Source organism: Plutella xylostella, chromosome 16 (assembly GCF_932276165.1).
Source record: "Plutella xylostella chromosome 16, ilPluXylo3.1, whole genome shotgun sequence".
NCBI classification, from domain to species: Eukaryota; Metazoa; Arthropoda; class Insecta; order Lepidoptera; family Plutellidae; genus Plutella; species Plutella xylostella.
The window spans coordinates 6,411,436-6,422,471 of record NC_063996.1 but is presented as its reverse complement, the minus strand read 5'-3'; the positions used below and the strand labels follow the sequence as shown (position 1 = coordinate 6,422,471).

Here is an 11,036-nt window from a genome sequence, read left to right as displayed (position 1 = left end):
GAGGTCATCTCTTAATAAGTACTAACCATTTTATATGATAAATAAAAAAAATAGTCAGAAAGTGTCAGAACAGAATTTATGAAAATGACCCAAATAAACAACAACGACTCGATAAAACGTCAACGTCCATCAAAAATGAAAGTGACAAGTTACTTTGTTTTTAAATCTATAGGTTTTGATCATCAAAATGCATCGCACCTTATGCATGACGTCATCAGCACTTTTTTTGATTTTCTCGAAAATGATACATCCAAAAAATACAAAATCATTTTTTTTGTGGCCTTGAGAGCTAAATCTCGAAATGGTTTTCGATTTATAGCAGCTTTAGTTTTTTGAAATGTTGTCCATTACTTTCTTACATAAAAAGAGTTCGCGATGTCCGTATGTTATCGCATGATAAAATTGATAAAAATAATCCCCCAATACAAGGCAATCTATACATGTTTTATATGAAACATAATTTCGATCTGTCCTCCATCTGACTCCGTGGCGCAACGGTAGCGCGTCTGACTCCAGATCAGAAGGTTGCGTGTTCAAATCACGTCGGGGTCAAACTTTACTTTTGCTTTTTTACTAATAATGTTATGATTTATTCAAAAACTGTTATTTCATACAGTTATTGCAAACATTTCCTGGCAGTGATAAGTAGAGTGATATAATTTTCTCGATAAGTCTTCAGTTACAGAGAGCTACAGGTATTAGACATACATTTTGCAGTGCACTTGCATTTGCCTTTCCTGAATGGTCAAGGTGTTGTAAGTTCAACATATGCATTAGTGAAGTAACTTATAATTAGACAGACCGATCCTGTTTTTACCGATAACGGAACGAAACTAATAAATACCTACCTAAGTACCTATCTATGAGCACAAACGGTGCCAATATGAATTAATGCAGTAGGTATACTTATCTTATTTTAACTGTTACTTCAATAAAAAAGGATTACCCAATCCAATACCTTCCACCAACCGATATCCGATATTTGTCCACTGTCTAATGACCATGCTAAGTTCCTAACTGGCCATCACATGCATCACTCACATCCAGGAAGGCCTGGGTGCCAATTTGTTCTCATTTTCGGAAGCGATCGCCGTTGTTTGGCAACTCTGGCGCAACCGCGGGACACCCTCATTACCATCGACTGCCAGTGGGACGACCTTGCGAGCTCCGCCCTGTATACAGGCTGATGTTGTTTTGTAAGTGCGTGTAGTAGATGTAGTAGGACATGTTGAGACTTCGTGCTTTTTGGGTTATCTGGTTTTGTACTTATTTAAAACAATTGTAGGTATATGGTTTACTGTGCTTATTAATTGTGTAATATCTGTTTTTTATTATGAATAAGACAACAATATAATTTGATTCTCTCAATATCTGCAATAAGCCGACGCAATAATAATATCATCTTTAAATTATACATAGTGATGACTATAATAGTGGTCATAGTAAAATATCACATTCAAATGAAACCGCATGAAATAAGTTACTAACCACAAGTTTTTATGATCCATTAATTAAGTAATTCCATTCATTTGATATTAAGCAGGTGGCTAATAAGTTGTTACTTGGAACTTATAAAATTATTAAAATAGGTAAGTCATTAATAAATTAGATTAAGTACTTACCCACCTACATCCTATATTTCTATATTTGCGATACCGTTCGATTAACAACCTATCCTATAAATCCGTTATGATAATATGACTCAGTCCTCCAACCCGTATTACCCGCTTACACTTGGAAAAACCTATATTACCCTTTCATTTAGAAATCCCAGTTGAAAATAGCATGCATAAAAAAAACATCCTGTACGCAAGTGACAGGACGCACCGATGTTATAAGACTTTCCTTCACTCGACCCTCCGACCATATCTACAGCGTGCCCCAAAACGACAACATCTAGTCACCACTACCCAAAAAAAAACCTAATTAACATACCTGCACGCTCGCGTATTAAGTGACATTAATGCACTTGGCAGTTTTAAGTTCAGTCGTGGTTTGACTGTGTAGATATTCAGTGACTATGGCTGCAAGTAGACGCCTGGTTGTGACCCTAGTGGTGTGTTTGTTAGGAGATGTGTTCAGTCTTCCGTTCGAGTCCCGGCTGAGGCGCGGCGCTGTCGACAATGAGGTGGACTCTGCAGACCAGATCTTGGGAGAGGCTTCTCCGGCTAAGGATGTCGCTGATTCGGTAAGTACTAGCAATGGTTATCGCTTGAATTTCTTTGATGTGAGGGTATGTTGTGTACTATATACTTAATACCTAGGTAGGTAAGCACTGTTGAGTGTGGTTACAACCGCCTAACTAAAGTAAATCTTCTGTTACCTAAGTTAAATAAAAGGAGTACCTATGTATAACTAAGCTATCCTGGTTGAACATACAGTATCACAATTACAACAAATCAAAACAAAAAAACACATAGGTACCTAGTTAGAATAGTATATTTGTGATACTTAAATACTTTGAGAAAGTTTGTCAAATCGAGAAAATAAGTTTAAATCCTACTAACTAATATTATAAATGCGAAAGTAACTGTGTCTGTCTGTCTATCTGTCTGTTACTCTTTCACGCCAAAACTACTGAACGGATTTGAATGAAATTTAGTATACATAAGGTCTAGACCCTGGGAAAGAACATAAGCTACTTTTTATCCCGGAATTCCCACGGGAAAACTTTTTAAGGCGAAGCGAAGCGCGCGGGAACAGCTAGTCAATAATAATTATGTAAATGTAAATTACACTTAATAAATTGCACACCTGCAAACCAATATCGTGCAATAAAACAAATTTTAAATATATTTAGGATTTCAAACTATTTTCGATTTGTTTTTTTGAGTCATATAGGCAAGTGTTCTAAATTTTATCACAATCGACTTCGCCGTTTAAAGTTAGTGTTGCATGTTGGGGGTTTTAAAATTTATTACATATTGTGCTGCATTCTCAAACCACAACAAATCTTTATGAAATCGGTTTGCATAATATAAACGACTTCATAAAGATAACAATTTGACCACAGAGTAGGTATTGGGTAGGTACCGAAGCTTCTTATTTTGTATAAGTAGGTAAGTAGAGGTACCTTTATCGATTTAATTTTAACCCGACTGATTAAATAATGACGAGACCATAGACGAGACTGTTAGCCATTTTGGTTTTGACATCTACTTACCTATGTCTAAGTAAAAATTAACTATAATTACATACCCTACCTACTTATCTACAACCTATAAAGGTTAATTACTTAATTAAATTACCAAAATTGTTTAAAAAATGCAACATTAATGACACATTTTGACATTGATCGCATTTTCCACTAAGAAATTAAGTAAAGAATTTAAATCATACATATGTAAATCTATAAATAGGCTGATAATGTATTAAGTATGTATTTTGGTATAAATATAATGCATATCGACCTCTTTTCTGATATTTCCGCATCCGCAAGAAATGGCAGGCATTTAGGTAGGCAGGCAGATATTTCACCTTCGTATAAGATAGAAACTTTCAAGGCAAATTACATATTTTGTGCTTTCCGTGACTGAATAAGTCCACGAGAAATAAAACTTACTTAAATAGGTAGTACTTTAGGAACCCTGGAAATATTTCGGTTACAATACCTACCAATCATTTAAATAACTAGTGTAACTAGAATAGATTGCTATTACCTGTTTCTTTTATGCCAAAAACAATTTGAATCCGAAAATCGTTTTCTAAACAAGTTCGCAACTCTGCCACTACCGTCCACCTGTCCTTTGGTACAGCGAGCGGCTAGAAGGCGTCCTACCGAAGTAGGAACACATCCTAACTAATATTATAAATGCGAAAGTAACTGTGTCTGTCTGTCTGTCTGTCTGTTACTCTTTCACGCCAAAACTACTGAACGGATTTGAATGAAATTTGGTATACATACGGTCTAGATACTGGGAAAAAACATAGGCTACTTTTTATCCCGGAATTCCCACGGGAAAACTGTTTAAGGCGAAGCGAAGCGCGCGGGAACAGCTAGTCTTCTATATTTTCTATCAATCTATTCTTGTATCATCATAATTATCGGTCTTTGTCACCGTAAAATTAAATGAAAATGTTTTTATTTTTAATTTAATTAAGATTAACTGTACTTACTTATATGAAAGATACAAAAATTAAGATTGCAGTATTTAGTATCAATTTAATGTTGGTGATATAAGAAGGGCCACACCACACTAGGCTAGAAGAATTAGCTTGTTCAACTCATAATTTACGTTTCATACTTGATGTTTCAGGTAGCGACGGCCGCGGCCCCTGGCGGCGAACTGTCGAAGAAAAACGAAGACCTGAACGAGGCTCCCCCACCCCCTGAAGTCATTGTAAGTTTCTAAATTATTATTTAACTAACTACACTCACGAGCAATGAAAAAGTTCCACCTGCCACTGACGTATCATATTAGCTATGTCACTTGTACTTTTTCATTGCTCGTGAGTGTAGTTAGTTTCAAAGGGTTTCCTGTGAGTAGGTATTTTAATATAAAAACTAACTGAAATTCAGCCTATACCTACTACCCAGGGATAATATATAGCCTTTATAATGGTGAAATATGTTTTGAAATCGGTCCAGTCGTTTCTGAGCCAATTCAATATACAAATAAACAATGAAATAATCTTTCATCTGTATAAAATCAGTATAGAGGTAGCTCAAAAACTCATAGGTCTAATACCTACTTATCAACTCTAATACCCTGATGTATAATCACCGAGTAGAGTGTCGACAGTATCTTCGGTTGAGCACTCGACGTCTCGCCACTCTACTCGGTAGGTGTAATCAGGTAATGGGACACTAAAAACAAAAAAAACTAACCACCACCTTCTCTTCTTCAGCAGGACATATTCGGCGTCCCCTCGGACACTCCCTCAGACCCATCAGCCACTCTGCCTTCCATCACCGAGATCAAATACGAAGACGCCAAGAACCAGTACGAGGCATCACCAGCGCCGGCGTCTGATGAGGATGATGATGATGATGATGATGACGCCTTCGAGTTTGAGTCCATGGAGACCAGTCCGACGTTGGGAGTTGGCAGTAACATCTTCAGCCTGCTGAGCTTGGCCAACTCTTTGTTTGGCGGGTCCAGCGGTGGTGGGGTAAGTGTTTTTTTTAAATGTTTTTTTGTTTTAAAGGTTTATTTATGGATGATGGAGTTGTGTGTTTGATATGGGGATTATTATGGTCATTACAGAAAATCCTTCCGACCAATTCGTCTTACTGCCAGTTTCAATAACTCTATCTATCGCTAATTAAGTTACATTTTGTTAATTTTCTTATTCTGTTTTGGTGTACAAATAAAGTGTATTCTATCTATCTATCTATTTATCGATAGCTGACAGGTACTTTCATACGATTGTGACAAAATGTAACTTTTTGTGTGTCAAAAACTTATGGTAGCAACTTTCAGCTATCGATAGAGTACCTATTGAAACTGACAGATAGTGAATCATTGAACCTCCGTATCCTTAAAATCTTCCACTCATTACGTAAAAAGCCCGCGAAAATACTTCACGCAACTAGCCTTGATATTTTGATTAAAACTTTCAACTTCAGGCTCGAATGTAAAGTTGCAATTCATTGCAATAATAAGTAATAAAACCAACAATGACGTTGGTAAGTCCATAACTGGAGAATGGTTTTAAGAACTTGATATTTAAAAGCTCAAGACGAGTCGGTAGGTTAACTTGGTAACTTAATTACACTTTGAACTTTGTGTTGTTCTGAATTCGTGGTTGTCAAAAATACTACTTGTTTTCATGTACCTACCTCCTGTACCTAGGTTGGCTGGTAGAAAATGCTTTCAGCATTTCACCTTTTGTATATTAATATTTGTGCAATAAAGTATTAAGTACCTAAATAAATAAAAATACGTTTATGCTTCTTTAAAAGGTTATTATAGCAAAATGTTAGCTAGGTTGGACAGTGGACATATAGGCTTCTTTAAGTAGCACCTTGTACTGTATAATTACTCTTGGAACTCTATTATTATTTATTCCGCCAATTTTTCCATAACACCATACTTTATAACTGCACGAAAATTACGCAAATTTTAAATGCACTAGGTTAAACTGCATTTTGCAACCACGCACTCGCCTTGACTCGTGTGGAAAGGGCGTACACCCTACACGCAATCAATGTCACCGATGCACTTTCTTTTCTGGGGCACGCCATTTTAACAAATAATGTAGAACATGTTCCTTATAAATCTTGTGTTCTTCGTTAATGTTATTGGAACCATAATCATGTAGCAAGGCGTTTTGTTTGTTTTTATTGCACCAAAAGTTTTAAGCACGAGTGTTGAGTGTGACGTCACAACAATTAAAGCAAAGGTTTCCATAAAAGGTAAGTTACGCACCAATTTAATAAATCATTTGCTAATTAATTATTAATACCAAATTGCATAGCATCTGCATTTTTAAATGCCTCATTTGTTACTCAATACATTAATAATCGTTACCCAGAACAATGTTAGGTAGTCGATTAACCAGGTTTTCTTTTCCAGGCACTAATGCATAGGATAATGAGTGCGTTTGTCAAAGACTACTTAGTCGGCGCCGTTACATTCTCTCCAAACGAGATACTCAGGTTCAAGAGAGATACTAACGATAATGCTATCGACGAAAGCAAATCCGACCTCATAGAAAGATACCCTCTAAAACTTGCCATCAATCTGAAACCTCCACCCGCTCGCCAAGAAAAAGAGTCAGAAGAAAGTGACAGTTCTGAATCATCTGAAAACAACTCTGAGGAATCTTTGGAGGACGCCAATAATGGTGCTGAAGAGAGTTTGGAGAATCCAGACGATGGAGATGGTGGGAACGGTGACAAAGATGACAAAGACGATGACAATTCGAATGGAGACTCTGATTATGACGATGATGAGCCACCAGGCGGTGGAGACGGGGAGGGCGGCGGTATTCTTGGGCTCCTGGCTGGACTGAGTGGAGGCGTAAGTGTCTTGCACAACTATTTAGTAATATCTAATGCAATTGAATGTGTAGAACTAAATAATGAGACAGCTTTAACTTTACAGGAAGACGGTCAATCAGATTTGGGGTCTTTGCTCGCTGCGGTCAGCGGTATCGTTGTAAATCTCAGTGTAAGTGTCAAAAGCGTACATTCACAATTTCAATATCATAATCTTGATTACCTACGATTCGTTAATGAATGCACTTTTAAATTTCAGGGTGACGGCATTGACGTGAACGCGCTCATTGCTTCCGGAATCGGACTTTTTGTTGGTCTTTTGGTAAGTGGAAGTGCATGTATGAAATGCCTTAACCTTCTTAAGTGTTATTATTGCTAAAATTGTTATTTGTATATTTTTAGTCTGAAGGAGAGGAAAACCCTGGTGCCGTCATCGCCAGTTATCTGCTGACGTCGTTGGAAACATTCACCGGAGGGGGCGCTGTATGGAACCTTTCGTTTTACTCTATTCATTCAAATTATTTCAAGTTATGGATAGATATTGATGGATGATTTTCTTACAGGACAACAATGGGAAATTCTTTGGAAAATTCTTATCTACATTGATCAAAGGAACTAGCAAGGTTTGTCGAATTTATCCACCCTCTGGGCATTTCATATTCTTTGATTATCCTCACATATTATGAGAATTTTCAGAATACAAAAATTTTACGAATATTTTATAATCTCCCGTTTTTTAAGCTTTATAAACACACCTAAAAATATGCCACAATCTAACGAATAAAGCTGGCTTTCATCATATTTTTACAAGCTTACTTACAATACCAGCCATTACTTATACACCACAGAACCCCTGAAATCCTTTTTCTTCCAGGTGGTGAATGAAGACGAAGAGAGTTCTGAGGACGCCAACAAGATGCCCATGGCCGACTCCGCCGGGTTCTTCCTGAGTCTGCTCATGGGGCTGCTCGGAGACATGTCCAAGGGCAGCTCGGGGGGGCACCCGTGGCGGTGATGGGGGGGAGGGGGTGGTTAGGAGAGAGAGGAAGAGGAAGGGCATGCCGAGGAGATCTAGTGTTGATGGGGGCTTAGAATTTCAGAGATACTCGTAGATTATTGATTTGGAGTTCAGGACAATGCTAATTTTAATAAATTGTTGAGATATTGGGGTAACTAATGCTGATGAAGTAATAGTGATATCAAGTGTAGGTACATGTTATTGTTGACGAAGGATGTTTGGTAGTAAATTAATTTTTCGAATGAACAAAGTGTAAAATATGAATGTGTCTCAAATCTCAATTGCAGAAGCAGATAAATGTGGATAATGTTAGAAAGTGATGAAAATAGTTTACTTAATATAGTTAGAAAGATTTTTTAATAGCCCTTTTTTACGTTTTAAATATTAATTAATTAATAAGTTTACTGATATAGAAATTATGACAATTGTTTTATTTAGTTACCTAACTACATTGTTGTGTAATTGATAATAATTCATCCCTGCTGCATTATTAGGTTTTATGTGTAAGTTCAAGAACATAATTAATGATAAAAAACTAAGTTTTATTTTGTTTTGTTTTTGATGGTTTACACAAACAGCTTAGCACTGATTTCACTGAGTATTTATTTTATTTGTGTGCATTTTTATGATAATTTACTACCGAATAAGGTAAGTAATACAATGATCCAGACTGTATTCCATGGCAGGGATCATTAAGTACCCAAAGCAAACTATTTATTTCGGTTGTAGTTAGTTACCTCATGTATATACTATTATACTTATATACTTATCAACTACCGTGAACATAAAAGCTCAAAATACGGCACGAAGCACTGTTTTTATTACGGGACAGTTATCGCTATAAAAACACTGACGTACCTCATGTACCTAAACTTCTACTGTAGCTTAACAAAGTATCCATTCAAAATATTGTTACCTAATGTTATTATTTCATTGCACACTCTCATTGGTGTTTTGCGTTTTGTGAAGTTTGGTACCGTTCTTGCACGTTTTACGCAATACTTATATTTTTACGCAGCTGACCTGACTATACCTACCTAGAACCAGTATAAACCCTCGTCCTCACCCATACCTTCCCTCCGCAGGCAGCACCAGCACCCACCGAGGCCCCCTCTATCCTGCAGTCCATCTGGAACCTGAAGCTGGACATCATCAGGGCTCTGTTCAGCGCCAGCACGGGCATCCTAGGCGCCGCCTCTGCCTCCTCCAGTGGGTAGAAGGGGGAAAACTACGGTGGTTGAGAGCTGGTAGCCATAACGAATGGGGTTTTGAGGGTAGCTAAAGCTGTAATACTTAGTAAAATTTTTAGATGAAAAATTACGACTTTGCAGATTATGAAGTCTTTGTTTCGTTATGGCTTTTAGACACTGAGAATGCTTGTTTAAGTGAGAATATGAATTGTCTGTGATTTTGAACATTCGAATATTATTAACTGCTCTTAATTAAATAGCTTCATTTAATTTCCAAACTTAATTTAATGTAAGTCATGTAAATACCTATTTTATTAAAGTAATTTTTACAATGTCATTTATTGACAAACTACTTAGGTACGATAATTAAACTCCAGCCATTTAAAAATATCGCATCGCAAATGCGCATCCCGTAAATGCATTTTTGAAATAATTAGGTAAGTAGGTACTTATACTTACTCATATTTTTAGGTCCTCTAAGAGTAGTTTATTAAATTAAATTTACAATCTGTAAACCTTGTGCTGCCACAACGGCGCAGTGCTCGAAATATCTATCTTATTACGGGAACATTGTATTTTATGTCCTGTATACAATCATTGAACACTTCAACAATCTCATGAAGCATAATGTGATACTGTCTAACAATAAAACAATATTTGATAGCAAATAAGCTTAATAAGGTGAAAACACTAGATACACTAGGTATAATTGGAGGCTACAGATACTTATAACGTTTGTTATTATATTTTTTTACTTTGTTACTTGTCATACGTGTCCACTCTGTATCTTACGCATATCGGACAGCTCCCTTTCTCAGATATATTTATTTAAAAAAATATCAAAATTATGATTTTATATCGATACTAGAATTAGTATGGAAGTAAACCTATTAGACTATCGTCATCATCATCATCATCATCATTATCAGCCCGTATCTGCCCACTGCTGGGTATAAGCCTCTTCCCTATCACGCCACCTCTTCCGGTCCTGTGCGAGTCTAGTCCAGTGTCTACCGGCCACCTTAACAATGTCATCAGACCATCGGGCCGGCGGTCTGCCTATTCCTCGTTTGCCAGTTCTTGGCCACCACTCTGTGACTGCCCCAGTCCACCTGCCGTCGTCCCTCCTAACCAAGTGTCCTGCCCATCTCCACTTTAATCTTGTGATTCGGCTACCCACGTCATCCACACGAGTTTTACGTCGAATTTCGACATTGGGCACACGATCCACAAGAGAGATGCCGAGCATGGCGCGCTCCATAGCCCTTTGTGCGACTTTTATTTTGTGCATGTTGGCTTTAGTGAGCGTCCATGTTTCGGCTCCGTAAGTGAGGATAGGCAGAACACACTGATTGAACACCTTAGTCTTCAGGCATTGAGGGATTTGGGACTTAAGGACCCAGCATCCCAGCTGAATTCGTCTAGCGATCTCCTTTACCTGAGAACTTTGTCCAAAGGATAAACTATGTCCAAGATAGACGTACTCATCCACTGCCTCGATGTGGCAGTTACCTACAATTATGTTAGGCTGCACGTTTGCAGGAAGATTGGTCATGATCTTAGTCTTGGACATGTTCATCCTTAGTCCAACCTTCAGGGATGCTTCGTGCAGTTTTACGAGCATGCATTGGAGATCTGTGACGTTCTCAGCTAGGATGATCAGATCATCAGCAAAACGCAGGTGTGACATGCGAGCACCGTTTATATTGAGACCTCTGTCACTCCAGTCTATGGTCTTCATGATGTCCTCCAAGACGTTAGTGAAGAGCTTGGGTGACAGAGTGTCTCCTTGGCGCACACCCCGTTTGATGGGAATGGGGTTGGTCAGACTATGCATGCGCACTTGCATTGTGGCAGCCCTGTACAGCTCCCGAAGGATATCCAC

The 11,036-nt window shown here is 37.7% G+C and overlaps 2 protein-coding genes and 1 non-coding gene across 3 annotated transcripts; all 3 read left to right on the top strand.

The window, feature by feature from the left end:
* Positions 1–480: 480 nt before the first annotated feature.
* Positions 481–552, top strand: Trnaw-cca. Its single transcript has one exon. It is a non-coding gene; the product is annotated as a tRNA-Trp (tRNA).
* A 1,147-nt stretch (positions 553–1,699) lies between these two features.
* On the top strand, positions 1,700–10,051 carry LOC119693791. Its single transcript, XM_048626574.1, has 4 exons — positions 1,700–2,233; positions 4,257–4,340; positions 4,849–5,112; positions 9,047–10,051. The coding sequence occupies exons 1-4, from the start codon at positions 2,021–2,023 to the stop codon at positions 9,176–9,178; spliced, it is 693 nt and encodes a 230-aa protein (XP_048482531.1). The 5' UTR covers positions 1,700–2,020; the 3' UTR covers positions 9,179–10,051.
* LOC125488471 (protein qua-1) lies at positions 5,903–7,958 on the top strand. Its single transcript, XM_038118286.2, has 6 exons — positions 5,903–6,965; positions 7,050–7,115; positions 7,203–7,265; positions 7,346–7,426; positions 7,507–7,566; positions 7,818–7,958. Exons 1-6 carry the CDS (start codon positions 6,525–6,527, stop codon positions 7,956–7,958), a joined length of 852 nt encoding a protein of 283 aa, XP_037974214.1. The 5' UTR covers positions 5,903–6,524.
* Positions 10,052–11,036: the final 985 nt, after the last annotated feature.

Excerpts from the sequence above, each read along its gene's own strand:
- LOC125488471 (XM_038118286.2), top strand. The coding sequence starts at position 6,525 with ATGCATAGGATAATGAGTGCGTTTGTCAAAGACTACTTAGTCGGCGCC. Across the intron at positions 6,966-7,049 it reads TGGCTGGACTGAGTGGAGGC|GAAGACGGTCAATCAGATTT; the intron begins GTAAGTGTCTTG and ends TTAACTTTACAG. Across the intron at positions 7,266-7,345 it reads GACTTTTTGTTGGTCTTTTG|TCTGAAGGAGAGGAAAACCC; the intron begins GTAAGTGGAAGT and ends GTATATTTTTAG.
- LOC119693791 (XM_048626574.1), top strand. The coding sequence starts at position 2,021 with ATGGCTGCAAGTAGACGCCTGGTTGTGACCCTAGTGGTGTGTTTGTTA. Across the intron at positions 2,234-4,256 it reads TGAATTTCTTTGATGTGAGG|GTAGCGACGGCCGCGGCCCC; the intron begins GTATGTTGTGTA and ends TTGATGTTTCAG. Across the intron at positions 5,113-9,046 it reads GCGGGTCCAGCGGTGGTGGG|GCAGCACCAGCACCCACCGA; the intron begins GTAAGTGTTTTT and ends TTCCCTCCGCAG.